Genomic DNA, 16,776 nt, shown 5'->3' with positions numbered 1-16,776 from the left:
CGCATCGATAAGAAGCTCAAACAATCTATCTCTGGACTTGGAACATAAGCTTTACCCACGGAAACCAATATCGTTATAGCACGCGGAATCCGGCACCGACGGGGTATCGTGTTGAACATTTCTCTCTATCTTCCCATTCGTTCGCTTCTACCATATTGCCATCGCATTTCCCTGCCCATACTTAAAGTACCCCAAACGCAACATCACCTAGTGATGGAACAGTCTTGTGTGCTGCTGGACATAAGTGATGCCCATTCCCTCGGCGGTGTCAAAGCAAGCCTGATCATTCTGACTACCAGTCGGCGCAGCGAGATACTTCACACCACTTCTTGCAACACGGTACACATTGTCCGTGAATGGGAAGAAAGCATCGCTCGAGCAAGCCACCTCAGACAGCTTGCCCAACCACGCCTTGCGCTCCTCGGCCGTGAATGGTGTCGGGACTTCTTCAAAGTTCCTCTCCCAGTCCTGACGCTCGGAACCGCTCTCAGGTACGATGCCTGAGCACAGGAGATCGATTGCGTTGCTCTTGTCGGCACGCTTGGTTCCCTTCTTCCACTTGATGCCTAGGGCACGCTCGTGGAAACGCATCCACCAGTTGTCAGCTTTGTCACCTGCGAGACGCGTGCAGTGGATGCGAGACTGCTGACCAGCACCAAGGCCGATGACTTGGCCGTTCAAGGCGTAGCAGACGGAGTTGGACTGGGTGAACTTGAGCGCAATCGTTGCCACGGTCAAATCCCGCAGAGCGGATTCAACTAGAGGCTTAGAGTCCTTGGGTGTGATGATAGAGTTGAAGGTCTTCTGAGGGTGGATTACRGCATCGTTGCGGTGTTGGGTAAGGTGCACGCCGTATAGGGTTCGGTGCTCTTGAGGAGGTGGAACGTAGTTGGGGTCCATCTGGAGCACAAGATACTTGCCGCCCTTCTTCTTGCCGAGGATCTCCAGAGCTTCAGGGGCGTAGCTGGGGGCAATGACTCCGTCGCTGACCTCCTTGCCAATGATCTTGGCAGTTGCGACATCGCACTCGYGGGAAAGCGCAATCATGTCTCCGAAGCTGGACATGCGGTCGGCACCACGAGCACGAGCGTAGGCTTGTGCCAGGCCGGATGCATCAATGCCTTCAATGTCTTCGACCATGTAGACTTTCTTCTCGACATCGTTGAGAGGGACACCAATGGCTGCTCCAGCCGGGGAGCAGTGCTTGAACGAAGCAGCAGCAGGATAAGAAAGCGCCTCAGTAAGTTCCTTGACAAGCGCCCAAGCGTTGAGTGCATCCAGGAGGTTGATGTAGCCGGGCGAGCCGCTGAGAGCCTTGAATGGCAGCGCACTGTTGTTTGAGTAGGCGGCAGCAGGCTTCTGGTGTGGGTTGGTGCCGTAGCGCAGAGCAATCTGCTGTGTTCCGTCCCCGGCGTACTGTTTCCGGAAGAAATCGGCAATGGCGGCATCGTAGTCTGCAGTGTGAGTGAAGGCCTTCAATGCGTAGAGTTGGCGCTGCTTCTCAGTAACTTCACCCTTGGCAAGCTCCTGCAGGAAGTCGTGGTAATCTTCAGGGTCGCTGAGGATTGTGACACGACTGTGGTTCTTTGCAGCAGCGCGAATGAGCGTGACCCCACCAATATCAATCTCCTCGACGGCCTCTGGAATTGTGACGTTGATCTTGGCAACGGTGTCCTTGAATGGGTACAGGTTGCAAATCACGTAGTCCACCTTGGAGATGTTCTGCTCTGCAAGGTCTTTCTCGTCCGATGCAAGATCACGCGCCAGGATACCAGCGTGAACGGCGGGGTGGAGAGTCTTCACGCGGCCAGAAAGCATCTCCGGAGCCTTTGTAATGGCCGAGACATCTCTGTATTGAAGTTTAGCGTTGTAAACCTGCGTCGAAGTAGAAACGAGACTGACTCGACCGGGAAACCGCCCTCACGGATCAATTTGGCAGTTCCACCAGATGCTAATAGACGGATGTTCTGCTTGATCAGACCTTTGGCCAGATCAAGAAGACCGGTCTTGTCATAGACCGAAAGGATTGCTATGTATCGTCAGCGCTCGGCTAGCATACTGGTAACATTGCCATTGCAGGGCATACCAATCTTCTGCGATGCTTGAGAGGCCATGTTTGGTATCAAGTCGTGTTGTTGCTGTTGAACACTTTCGCCGTCATTGCTCGAAAAAAATTAGGCCCCGCGTGGGGCAAACCTTAAAATCATCCCCGCCTCATCACAATGCATTGAATGTMAAAACTTATTCCGTCCAAACAACAGAATCTTGCACGCATGCCTCACCACTGCAATCATCACTTTTCCTTGGAGCTTTTTCCGGCGGTCCTTAATTGTCGCTTCCACATGGCCGCGGCACCCAACATTCTCATGCTGCTCATCACGGTCATTTCTTCGCCGGTCAAAGCATGAATCAGACAGTTTGCGCCGCCTCAAATTGAATCGTCGTCCGAAGGAAGAACTACATACTGGCTGCGTTGCCTGATCGCATGCCTTCGGATATCAAGTCAGTATTCGACAAACGTGTGGGACCAAGAGATAACGATGATACTCTGCGGAGGTGTGACGTCAAATCATCGATAGAAGCGCAGTCGGGGGCGCCWATGAAATGAAGCCAGACGGAGCAAGCATTGTTTCTGTGGGAGATCGCAGGCTACAGCAATGGCCAAATAGCTTGGTTGCTTGATCGCCTCAAACAGGAGTATAGAAGCTGGGACCGCGGGTCGCAATCCGAATTGTAAGAAACGACTGGTGGGGGTCAAGGTGCAATATCGCATAGTCCCTATGTCAGCAGATTTTCAAAGCAATCCAGCAAGAACTCATGGGCAGCGCAGTTTCGCGGGGATTTCTGCGCAAGTCATCGGCCATGGGGAGTAGATGGACTGTAAGAAATGATGTTTCCAGGTTGTCAGACCTCGGAACAGATGACCTGTTCCCTACTATAGGGCAATATCTGATATGTGCTACATCCTCCATACAGGTGCAATGAAACCGAACACACTATTGACATAGCCAATGCCAATACCAACACGACTCTTGCAATACTACCGCTTCAAAACGCTACACTGTTCAAAAGCCTCACACCTTTCCTTCTTTCCGCGCTTGAGCATAGGCCTTGCGCAACTGATATTCAGGATACTTGGGCATGTGCACCTGCACCTTCTCCCAACTCACTTTACTCTTCCTAAGCTTATCGATCTTCAGAACCTCGCGCTGACCAAGTGGTTTCAGTATCGGATCCCCTTTACCATATACCCTCGACAACGTGGCTCTTGACCAATCCGGCATGTGCGCCTGRATTTCGTCCCATGTCCAGCCTTTTGCCCTGTACTCTGCAATCTTCCCTACGTTGATTTCACTGGTGGCTCGTCCCGTCGTGAGAGGTCTCTCCTTGGTAATACCTCCGTTCGCCTCGGCGTATAGGGCCTTGACTCGGTTCAGTGAGTAGAATGGGAAGCGCTTGCCAATCTCAGGCCACTCAAAGCCTCGATCCCTGAGTTTTTTGACTTTGGATATCAGAGCCTGCAGCTCAGGTTCTGACATGGTTGTGCTGATCCCGTCCGACTCGAATCTGTCCTTCTTCAATTCGCTGTAGTATTGTTTGAGCTGGGGGAGTGTGTAATGCGGAAAACATGCGTGGATCTCTTTCCATTGCATTCCTGTTGGTAAGAGTCAGTGAGGTCCAATCAAGATGTATCCATTGCATCGTACGAACCCTGTTCTCTGAGCTTCTCGGCCTTAGTAGCAGCGAACTTACGCTCCTGCCAACTCCTGCCGGGGGTCTGTACGTAGCCCAATACGGCACGATTCCTGAATAGATGATGATTGATGGCCGTTGTGGTACGGCCGAGCGCAGCAGCGATTACCTTGATTGGGGTCTTTGCCTTGACCATTTGAGCTATCTTTGCGCTCTCTTCGACGGTGTATTGCTTGGGATGGGGAACTCGCGGTCTGATCGTTCCCGAGGTGAGCGTGTAGTACCTGCTCGTCGTACTTAGATACGAGCGATTAACCGCAGCGCAGATTTCTTTGAACGTCCTAGTTCCCGTCAGCTTTGGGAGATCAGGGGCCACCGGCCAGCGGTTCTGGGTGTCTCACTTCTGCTCCTTCTGCCGCAGACGAAGTATAGCTTTGTCCTCTGCGCGACTCCAGCGCGCTCGGAATTTATCTCGATCGGCTAGCTCGTCACCACGATGGCCTGCCTTGATCACATTTTTGACCATGTTGAAGGGTTTCTTAGGATAAAATTGGGCGTGAATCTGGGCGCTCGTCATCCCTTCCTCATGGTGAAGTCTCAGGATTTTGTCGCGATCATCGATGCCCATACCTCCCAAGCCGCTGTGGATCAATCGACCATACTTGCCTCTAGGGCCTATAACCGAATAGCGCCTGTAGGTGGCGCCCAACGACCTCCCGGGTAAAGCTGCAAGAATTTMTGCCATGCTTGCGCCTTCCTTCTTCATCGCCTTCAGGGTGTCGTCTTCTTCCTGGGTCCATTTGACGATAGGATTTTTGCGGTCTGCTTGTTGTAACTTCGCCCAACGCGCGTACAATGCTGACATGGTTCGTCCCGGGAATTGATCTTCGATTTTATGCCACTCATTGCCACCATATTTCATGGCGAGCAGGCGCTCGTCTTCTCCTGGGGTCCAGAGGTTTGGAGGATTTGTAACTTTGAGGCTTCTACCCCAGCGAGAACGTATTCCGCTCAAGGTACGATTGGGAAAATGCGAGTGGATATCACTCCAGGACTCGCCGCTCTTTTTCAATTCAACCAGTTTCTGGTGTTCCTCCCGGGTCCATTCGTCACGGAGAAGCCTGCACGATGTATGGAATCCGCATCGCCGAAGGACTAATCCAGTCCTTTGCAATGATACGCGATCTGGGGTGCGGCTCGCGACGCGGTACCGGGCTAGCTGCTTGGTTGAAAACATGCCGAGAAGAGCTCAATGTCACCGAGTCCGCTCAACTTCTATTAGGGTAGTGGATACATCTGTGGCCCCAAGGTTCAGCACGCCAACTATGCTGGAGAATTCCTCTCACGCGGGGATAGCATTGGTAGATGGTGATTGATGATGAATGATGAGGTTCAATGTCCGCTTCGCTAGCGCGTGGAGAGCACGGTCCTCCGCTCTCTCGCCAAATTGATTGCCGCATAATAAGTGAGTTGCATAACATGGAATGATTGACGGATGGGCAACGATGGGATAGCCCAAGCGTGACAATGGCAACTTCAAGGTAGCTGCCCTGAAGTCGCAATAAGGTAAGGTAGGCTTCTATTACCTATCTCTCTCGCGTGGGATATTGCTCATACGGCAAAACAGGCTAAAGGTAGGTAGGTCGGTAACGTAAGGTAGGTATCGCGATACTCGGTGAGCTAATAATCACCACGCGTCACGACGACTCGAGTATCAATCTCGGCTGCACATATACATGTACATGTAGGTAGTCAATGTGTCGGGCTGATGTGAGGTCGTCGTGCAACTGACTGGAGGCCACCACTGCCTGGCATGCCGTGTATTCTCCGGCACGTCATCGGCGAGGTCCGCCGTCATATCAAGCAATCATCCTCGAGGCGAAAGGGAGTTCTCCGATAACTTCATCGTGCACTTACACGCGCCCTCCTTCATCCGTTCCAGCTCCTACAATCTCGATGGAACTCTGCAGCGGCTCGCTCATCTACAGACCGACCGACACCGGGTGAGGATATCCGACGCCACTGCTGCGGCCAGCACGCACCTTTAAACAGCATGGCGGGCGAAAAGCTCACTTCCACCATGAGAGGAACAGAATACGATTCCCACATTTCTCTCATGCGGCGAAAAGAGTATCCCTCGATGTTCCAGCATGCAGGTGAAGCTCTCTACCTCGACCATGCGGGGACCACGCCTCCCAGTGCTACGCTCCTATCTTCTTTCCACACGGACATGCTCGCAAACTTGTATGGAAATCCTCACTCCACCTCTCCATCGAGCATGCGATCTACCCAGGTCATTGAGAGTGTCCGCGTGCAAGCTCTGAACTTTGTAGGCGCAGATCCAGAAATGTTCGATCTAGTGTTCACGAGCAACACCACAGCGGCGATCAAGCTTGTGATGGAAGCTATGCGAGAGCAGAAGGGCGGATTTTGGTTCGGGTATCATGTTGATTCACACACTAGTGTCGTTGGTGTCAGAGAAGCCGCACGAGAGCATCGCTGCTTTGAATCAGATTCTGAGGTTGATGAATGGTCGAGAGGATCGCTTGGCGGCATTGGGCTATTTTCCTATCCTGCTCAGTCCAATCTGAATGGACGTCGGCTGCCGTTAACGTGGCCTGCCAGGATTCGAGGCTCGGATGAGGAGAGAAAATTGTACACTCTTTTGGACGCTGCCGCCTTTGCCGCCACCTCACCGCTTCGACTTGGTGAAATGGAAGCTGCGCCGGACTTCACTGTGTTGAGCTTTACGAAGATTTTTGGATTCCCAGATCTTGGAGCTTTGATCGTGCGAAAGGATGCGGGCCATATTTTCCGTGGACGACGATACTTTGGTGGCGGAACGGTTGACATGGTGGTCTGTGTAAAAGAGCAATGGCACGCAGTCAAATCCGGCTCGTTGCATGAGCAGCTTGAAGATGGCACGCTACCATTTCACAGCATCCTGGCCCTCGAGTCTGCATTTTCTTCACATGAACAGTTGTTTGGTTCATTGAGCTGTGTGGCCGCACATACCTCTGCCATCGCTCAGGAACTTTATCAGCGAATGCTCATGTTGCGGCATAGGAATGGCAACCCTGTCTGTAGGATCTACAAGGATTCGCGGTCTACATACGGGAGTGGGAGTACACAAGGTCCAACATTGGCTTTCAATTTGCTGGACTCTGATGGTGAATGGATCAGTAACAATGATGTTGAAAAGCTGGCTACTGTTAAAAACATCCACCTCCGCACTGGCGGGCTCTGCAACCCCGGCGGTGTGGCAAAGCACCTTGGCCTTGCACCTTGGGAGATGCGAGAAAACTTTTCCTCGGGTTGGCGATGCGGAGGTGGGGATGACATTATAAATGGGAGACCCACAGGCGTCATTCGAGTAAGTTTTGGTGCAATGAGTACGTCTTCTGATGCGGCTCGGTTTGCGGACTTTTTGAACGAGTTCTTTGCGGACAGGAGCTCKCCTGTGTGTTCATCCGCTTTACCCTCTCCAATGTTGGTGGAGGACGGCTCGCCAAGATTCTATGTGGAAAGCCTGACGATCTACCCCATTAAAAGCTGCGCGGGCTGGAATGTTCCGAGTGACACGAATTGGGACATCCGGCGGGAGGGACTGATMTGGGATCGAGAGTGGTGCGTTGTCAAGACTGGGACGGGTGCAGCGCTCAGTCAAAAAGCGCATCCTAAGATGGCCCTGATCAGACCTGTATTGGACTTTCGAGCTGGACTCTTGAGAGTCAGACTAGTGGGAAGCGAGGATGAAGTTACAGTCCCCCTGTCGAAAGACCCACGCCACTTTGCCACAAAGGACTACAAATCCTGTGATGCCACTGTCTGTGGAGAGAATATTGTAGCAAAAGTCTACACGTCTCCCGCGATCGCTGGTTTCTTCACGCGAGCGATCGGTGTATCTTGTACGCTTGCACGGTTCCCCGCTTCCACTTCGACGGCCACAGATGTTAGGCATAGTAAAGGCCATCTCCGGCGATCTGGTACAGAGCAGGCGCGTCGACCGATACTTCTCAGCAATGAATCGCCCATTCTGACAATTTCGCACTCCTCCCTCAATCGCCTTAACGAGACGATCAAAGCGGCGGGCGGTAAAGCTGTTCCTCTCGCAGCATTTCGCGCGAACATCGTGCTGGCGGAGAGTCCTTTCCTCTCGCCAGGACAGGAACAACCTTGGAAGGAAGACAGCTGGGAAGGGATGCGGTCTTCTTCAGGTACGGAGTTTGCATTTCTGGGAGGCTGCCGGCGCTGCCAGATGGTATGTGTGGATCAGGAGAGTGGGGAGAAGAAACAGGAGCCTTTTGTCAGTTTGGCGAAGACAAGGAGGTTTCCAGGTGGAAGGATTCTGTTTGGAGTCCATACCGCTTTGGCGCGTGATGATGAAGGTGGGAAGATTAGGGTTGGAGAAGAGATGAAGACTTGGTGATTCCTTTATGCGGACCGCACTACGCAAACTTCAGTAATTCTACTATGCCACTTTAACCTCAGACATGACAATGTCAACCGCCCAGCCACTAACGGATGCGAAGCCGACCGTAGCTACCGGACAACTATCATGGGACGCTGGCTTTGCTCGCGTTTTGCCCCAAGGTTCGTTCCCGGCCTTCACACTCGTTGGTATGGCAGACATTCGCGCTGCGACCATGGAAGATCTGAGAATCATCATGCACGACTTGGTTGCTCCGACAAGGGTTGCTGACGAGGCAGTGTTTGTGCTACGAAGGACATTATCGCGTTCATGCTTGCCTGCTTCTTTGGTTTAAAAACTGGCTTTGCACGAGCAGGGTCATATGTATCGAACATCTGGACGGATTGTCCAGGCCATCACAATCTCAATCTTCCCTCTGCACGCTCATTTTATCGTCCCCAGAAACAAACGAGCAGCGCCTCCTGTCGACGCCACTGCCTGCATGGGGAAGCAGGCTCGAGACCAGGAGAAGCAAGCCAAGCAAGTCAACGATCGAAGCAGCAATGGTGTTCCTCTGGCCCAGCCCTTCATACTATCGGTCAGCTTCAAACGCATCCTCAACTTTGAGAGCCTCCCGTCGGCAGCTTTGTGCGGGGCCTCGACTCGGACTATGCAGAAGTTGGAGCGAGTCAAGCTCTCGATATTCTGGTTGGCAACAACGTTGCGATGWCATCGTCCAGATCGGTGACAATCGGTTCTTTCCGCTTGGTGAAAAAGTACATCAAGAATTCGTGGAACTCAGCTTCAATCCGAAGATGTTTTAGATGTGACGCGGTTCGGGGCATTTTGGACGAACTTTGCATTGATTATGAAGCATTGGGTGTTTGAGGGCAGTGATAGATCGCATTACGTCCAGACAGCATTCTCAGGATATGGTATTATTCTTCCTCCACCTCTACTGTGATACCCCATCTTTCACATCTACTTCGACTTCTTACCCTCCTTTCCAGCAGCAGCTTTAGCGGCCTTCTTCTCATCCCTCGCCTTGTCCATCTCCTCCATCTCCTGCGCCTCTTTCCTCTGCGCGTACCATTGTCCCGCCTGCAACACCAAAACGCCCACCAAAACCAACGCGCAAATCGTGTTGCTAGCCGACATGACCCTCAAACTATCCTCTCGGCCGATATAATCCGCCTCGGTCCCCGGTACCACACCCTCCCCATCCTTCAATCCCGGAGGAGCTCCATACGCGCCGGCAGTAACAGTGCGCAAACCCTTGACTATATTGGCAATGTAGACTGTGACACCGCACATGTAGAGCACGAGCGATGCGCCATCGAAGAGAAGGTTCGCTTCGGTGGGTTTGAAGAGTTTGAGGAGGAAGCCGAGCAGACCGGTGCCGATTACAATGTGCAGAATACGGGAGATGAGGGGTGGAGAGGCGTGGAGGAATCGCAGGTGATTTTCCTGGAGGTCGAAGAAGCGGGCTCGCGGATCGGAGTCGGGGAAGGCGGGATCGGTGGGTGGCGTGGTCCACAGGACGTTGTAGTCGTAGGGGAAGCAGGCGAAGAGGATTCCGAGGAAGAAGCACACGGCTGAGGGCGTTTGGTTCAGTTTGGGCACATCTTTTGCGCAATCAATGCTGAATTTACTTACGACCGACGATCAAGAAGGTGGCAAAAGGCGCAGTGCCTTTGGCGGGCATGATTGCGGTATTTGCACTTGTTGCGACAGTGCTGGTTGTCGCGGATGTGGAGTGATTGGAAGATGTTGTTTGGATGCAGGGTCTGGACGGAAGAACCGAAGCTCGAGCTCGCTCACACGTGGCTCAAAGCTACGCCAATTTCACTTCAGTTGGGGAAACGGAGATTGTTTTCTCCTAGAGTGAGAGAGGCCGATAGCATCACTGTCTCCATTGCGACGGAGAGAGTCACTCCCTTGACTAAAATCGCCCCGCTACGGAGGACTAGCCAATTTGGGCCGATAAGAGATTCGCCCTGAATGTTGCCATTGGGAGCAAATGTTCGCACACACTCCAGACATCAATCGAAAATACCCGCCCGGTACGCTGGATTCATCTATTTGACGTGGTAAGTGTCAGAGCCAACCACCTGGAGGCAGAGACGATCGCCTCGGAGTCGTACTCATGATAGTAACGCCTTTAGATGTCAATGCTCGTTGCCTTGCAAAGTTGCTATGTACAAAAGCCACCTGATGTTGGAAAAATCGATTCAGCGAGAACATGTCGGCACCGTAGTATTATCACGAGAAACATGAGAGTTAGATGGACCTTTTTTGAACGGCTTACCTGGCTTTTGGTAGGCCGGTGCGATCGCAAGGCCAAWCTCGTCGTGTCATGCATAATATATCATGAGTTCAGGAGGCTGCCTCTGGCTCTGCTTTCAGAATCTTCGAACATCAGCCTTTAAGCCGGTCATCCTCGCGCCGGCAGTGATCTCGAACGCCCTCATCATTGCACCCGTTTGCGGTCATTCGCGCGTCAGGCGCGACGCTGCTTCATTTGCGGCATATTGCACATTGTGCGAACGGCCTCCGTGGGCTTTACTCCTGGTCTGGCATTCCTCCGGGTATCAGCTGAGATAAGGTTAGTCAATTGTAATCAGCAGGAAAAGATGCTTGGATTCAGTACCATGGCGACATTGTTGCCGTTGAGTAGAATCTTGGGAAGCTTTGTTTGTGCGCCGGAGTAGTCGCTGCGCAGCCATTAGCTCTCGTTCTTTGAATGAGATGGAATTGTGCAATCCATACTATTCTGTCACGTCTTCGAGAACCATATCTAACCGCCATCCGTGTCAGCATTTGCAATCGAGCACATCTTGAAGAAGCTCCACATACTGACGAAGTCGTCAAACCCGAGTAGAGTACCGCTGAATTCTGTCCCCGTGATCAGCCAATGTTTTCGGTCTCTTCGCTTGTTTGATGAGCTGCTGACCTTTGTCGCCCTTCATAATGACCCATATTGGCGAGCCAACGCACTTGTCAATCAGCTCAAGAGGAAGCAGCTGTGAAGACATTGTGGTGGTGTTGTTGGTATTTAGTGATGGAGGTCTTGTGTGAAGTCGTTTCCACGATCACAGGATCTGGCACCCGTAGCGCGATCGCCGCCGAAACCTAATTTTCCAAGTCCCAAAAAGTCTCCTAGGCCTTCTCCACGCCATAGAAATGCCGCAGTATTCTGTTGGGCATGCCGCTTCAGAGACGTCCCAATCACGGCTTCACCGAGGCAGCGACACATCTTCGCCGATGTCACCCATGGACTGCTCATGACACGAAGACTGCTGCTGCCTTCACGGAGAGCTGTAGTAATGGGGTCGGCGATGGATCTGGAAATGGAGGCGCATCTTCATCTCCATCCCAGCTGAGACGACCGTCGATGCGCCCGCTCGACCACCGCTGGGACCGATCGAGAGGGATCGTGTTCTCCAGCTACGGTCAGAGGAGAACATACGCCTCCAAACCGATTCAACGTTCCGCGCCCACCAGCACGCCAGCCGCGATTCCTACCAAGAGCTCTAGTCCTTCTAGCGCCGCCAGCGCGGTGGATTCGGGATGGAAGGGGGGGCTTATTCCGACGACGTACTCCGTCAAACAGGGTAAGGACCTGGAGAAGAAGATTCACGATCTGAACAAGGAAATCTTAGGACTCAATGCGAAGATCAAGGAACACAAGATGAAGATTGAGTTGCAGGAGAACCAGCTGGCATCGCTCAGGAGCCGGGGATCAGATTTGGAGAACAAGTTGAGCAGTGCACGGAGCAAGGCCCAACGTGACCTGGCTGACCTGCAGGCCAAGCAACAAATGGAGCTGGAGACACTGCGTCCTCGAATCGCAGAGAATGCAATGTATCGCGACAATCTTTACCGAGAAGCGCAGGCTCCCCTGCTTGGGGATATTCGTCGCCTCAACAGCGACTGGTTGAAGTCTCAGCACGAGGTGGAAGCGTTGAAGACTACCATGGAAGATCAGCAGAAACGGCACGATACAGCACAGCGCGACGCGGCGGCTCGCGCGCGAGAGCTTGGCTTTGCTCTCAACAAAGCTGCCGAAGAGATTCGGGGCTTCAAAAGTCGAAAAAAGGAAGATCGCGAAGACTATACTCGATACCACAACATTTTCGCCGAATTGAGAGACAAGACCTTCCAGGTCCGCGATGAGCTCTTCTTCACTCGACGGCGCGTGGAGGCGGAAATAACGTTGTGGCAGAAATCCATCCAGAGATTCAGAACTTCTGAAAGTCTCCGCCTCCTACTCCACAGCTCAAAGTATGCCGGTACCAAGAACGCCATCGAGCAGTTTCTAGAAGGACAGGTTTCGGATGCGGAAAAGACCATTGATGGTCTGGGGCAGCTTGAGCGTTTGGTCGTTCGGGACCGCGACAACATGCACACTGACGCGCATCACTCTCGCTCCTTGACGCGGCATCATCATTTGGATGAGCATCAAAGTGCGTACAACAGTGCGCAACTGGCCCATCGCCTTGCGGGTGCGGCGCACTTCCACAAGTTGCGCAAAGCTTATACGGACGACATTCGCCATCTGGACTCCCTGATTGAGGGGGCTTCTCGAAAAAGTGATGACGCCACGCTCATTGAGCGGTTGAGCGCCGAGAGGCAGGAGTTGACTGAAATGTGCACGAAGGTGCGTCGATTCTTGACATTCTTTCAATTCGTGCAGGACTGGCGAGCATTGGAAGCGCTGGAGGACGATGATATTGTGGAAAAATCCGTCTGGGTAGACACTATCAAAGCGAAACGGGCTCTAGACGCTGCGGTGGACCGATTCCACAGCATGGTTGAAGACCACCCAGCTATCGACGCCAAGGATTGGAAGAAACGGCACCACTACCTCGAAGATGTGCGAGCCCAACGGATGGCATATGATCATTTGGTTGCGCAAGTGCGACAGCGGCATTTGCTTGCTCACGATTTGGGCAAAATGACCACCGATGAACAGAAACAAGTGGAGGAGACGATCAAGCGCCAAACCGAGCTTGCCAAGACCGCGGTGGACGGAAGCTTAGCTGGGCTAGGGTTTCAGAAACCTTTCGCCCGGCGATCAAGGACCATACAAAAGACAGATCAAACGACGACTACGACAACTGGTGCCTCTAGCAAACCGCCAGTAACGCTTGATTCGTTGCGAGCTGGTTTGTCGACTGAAGTGGCCACAAAGAAGCAACGAGTCGCCCACGCGGAGAAGAAACCCACCATTGTGAAAAAGGGACCTCGGAAGGCTCTGGTTTCTCGGGCTGGCAGGAAGAAGAGATTTCCTGGACAACGAAGGATCTCATTCAACTCCTCTTCTGCGACTGCGAAGCTCGATAGGGAATACGCCACGGGCGATGAGACTGGGGCCAGGGATGTTGTGAGCGGCAATGCAGCCTCGGTTATGAAACCTACGGAACCCAGACAGGCACCGTACAGACAGCCCGCATACGACACCGAAGTCGATGCTTCCCGGGTGAAGAGCCGTGCCTCACGCGGCGACAACATGGGATTCAGTACGCTCCAAGCAGCGCTCACGGGCAAGAACGCATCGGAGAGACCGGCGGCAACATCTTCTTCTGATGGTGACGACACCGGAACCTCGCCCTCACCACCAGCCGAGGACAATAGAGTGTTACAATCTGATGACGATGTCTCTATGAATGACGAACGCTCAGGTGCATCTTCAGAGCAAGAGTCCTCTGCCGCGGATGAAGAACCTGAAGAGTCACAGACGATATTGTCTTACCAGATTCCAGCAAAGGATTTCCGCGATGCCGCCATGGCCTCTCTCAATTCCAATGCTGCCTACTGGTCGCACAACCTTTACAAAAACGCCGAGAATCAGAAGCCAGTTGTCTACTATTGTCAAAACTACGACGCAGCGGAGGCTCGAGCAAAGCTTTTTCTCGACGAGCGTGTGATTGGGTTCGATCTAGAATGGGAACCCCGTGCCTCGATAAAGGCGGACTCTCCCGACATCAAGCGTAATGTCTCTCTGATACAGATCGCAGCAGAAGGCAAGATTGCTCTTTTCCAGCTTGCTCGGTTCAAACATGCCAAGACCGCCGAGGATCATATGCCGCCCTCTCTTCGCAAGATCTTGGAAAGCCCGAGCATTGTCAAGGCCGGCGTGAACGTCAGCGGCGATGCAAGAAGGATGAAGAAATGCCTCGGCGTGGACATGGCGGGCGTGTTTGAGCTCAGCCATTTGTTCCGCGTCGTGAAGCAATCAGAGAAGGTCAAGGCAAGTTTCAAACTGGTTAGCTTGAAGACTCAAGTGGATGAGATTCTCCTTCTGCCGATGAAGAAAGATGAGGTCAGAGTCAGTGCATGGTCGAAGGAGCTCAATAATCAACAGACGAGCTATGCAGCTTCGGATGCTTACGCAGGGTTTCAACTCTTCCACAAGTTGGWCAATGAGAGAAAGACTATGGTTCCGAAGCCGCCGAGACCGCAGTTCTACGAGACGTTTCAGCCGCTCGTGTTGGGGGACGGGACCATGGTCTTCCGGGCTTCCAGTGGGAAGAGACAAGCTGTTGTCAAGAAGGATGATGATGCGGTGGAAGACGAGGTGGACGAAGAGGAAGAAGGGGAATTCTTTGATGCACCTGAAGGCTTGGACACTTACGAGCTTGGTCTGGAGCCTGAGATTTCGAATCCACCCAATCAAGAGCAACTGCGACAGACTGCTGGTGTGAAGCAGGAGATCTCGTATCCTTCTCTTCCATCCCTGGACTCCGGAAGCGTCAGACCCATGTCGAGTACGCCGACGCAATCGTGCACCACCACACTTCCCCTCCGCTCCAAGCTTACGCCGAAGACTCAAGCGATTCCAGAACCCGAACTTACTACTTATCCAGCCGATGAAGATATCCAAGCAAACCGCTCAGCAACAGCATTCCGACCTGGGCCCCTCCCATGTCCTGAAAATCAAGCCGCTGAGACGTGGATGATCACATACCGTGCCAAACACAGCGGCATATCCGTTGGTACTGCCGCTCTTCGAGCGTACCATCTTTGGCACTTTCAAAGATTCGAGCTTAAAGAAGTCGCCGGCTTTTGTCGTGATCCTCCATTGGCGATCACGACAGTTGCTAGCTATATCATGCAGGCGCTCAAAGAAGCGGAGTTGCCTTTTGATGTAGAACGGGTTAATGGTGTGTTGGCAGTTTTACCGATAAGCGTGCATGGTCGGTATCGTGGGGTCTTGGAAAGAGGAGCGACATGATATTTACACGGCATTTCTATACATCGGGTGGAATGCGAAGTCATGACAGGCCGTCGTCTAGCAAACAAACAAAGGAGCATGCGAGGGACATCAGACCCCTGACACAATGCAATCCAGATATTCTCCTCTCGTAATTCGACACTACAGATGATCCTTTCCCATGATGAGAGCACAAACATTCGTCAGCCTGCGTTGGTAGAACATTCGATACCACGCAATGACACACTCAAGCCTGGCTATCGTTATGCTCCCTTCGCCCATCCATCCACTCCCTAATGGGCTGCCACTTCCGACAGGTCTGAGGTCCTGTCCTTCCAACCGCCATGCCAAATCCATCCCACCAATACATGGGACTCGGGGTCAAATCTCCCGCGCATATCAAAGACTGTCGGATACGGTCCATGCAGTGTTCATTGTGTGCGATCTCGGACGGCATGAAATCCTTTGGATCCTCCTCCAGCGTAGATGTACTATTGTACATGTGCTTCGAGACGAGCTTTCGCAAAGCATTCAGGCAATGCAAACTATGGAAAAGACCCGGCTCAAACAGGGGCGTGTCTTTGCCCGGATAGTCCCTAAGGTCTGGGAGGAATGGCGATGATTCTTCTTTGGTCATTGGCACGAACTCATCTGGAGGATCTGGATCAGCACTGCAATTTGGTTTGAATTGCAAAGACGTCTTCACTCACCATGCAATAGCTCTTCCCAGATTTCATCGAGCTTGTCTGATGGCGGTCCAAAGTACTCGACGCTGTAATCCTGTTCCCGATGTAGATTCCCAGAATCTCGATCCCATTTGAGCGCTCCGGTGAAGGTTCTCGTCTCGTACTGGACAGCGTCCCAGGCGTCTTTGATGTCCGATTTGAGCGGTCCGGGAGTGCTTGGACTTTGACTTTGCATGTATATCAACACTGTGCCGCAGAAAAGGGCGACGTTCAGCAGCGTTCCGACCGAGAGGATCCAGTAGGATGTTCTGCCCCATTTTCTTGACATTGAATCGTTGTTGGGTTCTCTTTCGCTATTGGGTAGAAATGGAACACTCTCTCGCTTTTCATCCATTCTGACGCTTTCCCAGATGCAGCGGAACAAATTGCGCAGTATTCTGCAGCACTTGGAGGCAGTCTGATCTGGGACGAACGCGGTATTTGAAGTATCATGGTGGAAGCTTCTCCGGGGGATGATGTAAGGTGGTAGTAGGAGGGCTTAGGATGGGTCGGTAGATTATCAATTCATCATTTACAACGTTTTCAACGCGTTGACAACGTAGGTAACCGGAGGATATCGACGCTGGTAACAACCGAGGATCGCTGGAACAGTGGCGCAGAAGACCAATCGTATGACGGGAAAGAAGACGCACCCAGGCAATCGGAAGGAGCTCTCAGGACTCATGAATTGCTGGGTTTTGCAATTTTAGTTGCTTTTCCATCGGATTCCT

General features: G+C 52.5%; 7 protein-coding genes; 2 read left to right on the top strand and 5 right to left on the bottom strand.

Moving 5' to 3' along the window:
- Nucleotides 1-207: 207 nt before the first annotated feature.
- On the bottom strand, nt 208-2,114 carry RCC_04153 (probable AICAR transformylase/IMP cyclohydrolase/methylglyoxal synthase; the record flags this gene model as incomplete). XM_023769431.1 has 3 exons in its annotated part: nt 208-1,849; nt 1,903-2,029; nt 2,087-2,114. The coding sequence occupies 3 exons, from the start codon at nt 2,112-2,114 to the stop codon at nt 208-210; spliced, it is 1,797 nt and encodes a 598-aa protein (XP_023625199.1).
- A 960-nt stretch (nt 2,115-3,074) lies between these two features.
- On the bottom strand, nt 3,075-4,615 carry RCC_04152 (uncharacterized protein; the record flags this gene model as incomplete). XM_023769430.1 has 3 exons in its annotated part: nt 3,075-3,655; nt 3,712-4,034; nt 4,095-4,615. The coding sequence occupies 3 exons, from the start codon at nt 4,613-4,615 to the stop codon at nt 3,075-3,077; spliced, it is 1,425 nt and encodes a 474-aa protein (XP_023625198.1).
- A 1,131-nt stretch (nt 4,616-5,746) lies between these two features.
- On the top strand, nt 5,747-8,122 carry RCC_04151 (related to Molybdenum cofactor sulfurase; the record flags this gene model as incomplete). Its single annotated transcript, XM_023769429.1, has 1 exon — nt 5,747-8,122. The coding sequence occupies one exon, from the start codon at nt 5,747-5,749 to the stop codon at nt 8,120-8,122; it is 2,376 nt and encodes a 791-aa protein (XP_023625197.1).
- Nucleotides 8,123-9,085: 963 nt separating this feature from the next.
- On the bottom strand, nt 9,086-9,809 carry RCC_04150 (related to secretory component protein SHR3; the record flags this gene model as incomplete). XM_023769428.1 has 2 exons in its annotated part: nt 9,086-9,699; nt 9,761-9,809. The coding sequence occupies 2 exons, from the start codon at nt 9,807-9,809 to the stop codon at nt 9,086-9,088; spliced, it is 663 nt and encodes a 220-aa protein (XP_023625196.1).
- Nucleotides 9,810-10,666: 857 nt separating this feature from the next.
- On the bottom strand, nt 10,667-11,139 carry RCC_04149 (probable small nuclear ribonucleoprotein (LSM5); the record flags this gene model as incomplete). XM_023769427.1 has 5 exons in its annotated part: nt 10,667-10,699; nt 10,755-10,818; nt 10,874-10,901; nt 10,961-10,999; nt 11,058-11,139. The coding sequence occupies 5 exons, from the start codon at nt 11,137-11,139 to the stop codon at nt 10,667-10,669; spliced, it is 246 nt and encodes an 81-aa protein (XP_023625195.1).
- A 170-nt stretch (nt 11,140-11,309) lies between these two features.
- Nucleotides 11,310-15,341, top strand: RCC_04148 (uncharacterized protein; the record flags this gene model as incomplete). Its single annotated transcript, XM_023769426.1, has 1 exon — nt 11,310-15,341. One exon carries the CDS (start codon nt 11,310-11,312, stop codon nt 15,339-15,341), a length of 4,032 nt encoding a protein of 1,343 aa, XP_023625194.1.
- A 226-nt stretch (nt 15,342-15,567) lies between these two features.
- On the bottom strand, nt 15,568-16,334 carry RCC_04147 (uncharacterized protein; the record flags this gene model as incomplete). XM_023769425.1 has 2 exons in its annotated part: nt 15,568-15,971; nt 16,031-16,334. The coding sequence occupies 2 exons, from the start codon at nt 16,332-16,334 to the stop codon at nt 15,568-15,570; spliced, it is 708 nt and encodes a 235-aa protein (XP_023625193.1).
- Nucleotides 16,335-16,776: the final 442 nt, after the last annotated feature.

This window comes from Ramularia collo-cygni, assembly GCF_900074925.1.
Source record: "Ramularia collo-cygni strain URUG2 genome assembly, contig: RCC_scaffold05, whole genome shotgun sequence".
Lineage (NCBI taxonomy): Eukaryota > Fungi > Ascomycota > Dothideomycetes > Mycosphaerellales > Mycosphaerellaceae > Ramularia > Ramularia collo-cygni.
This window is presented reverse-complemented; position numbering and strand designations above follow the sequence as displayed.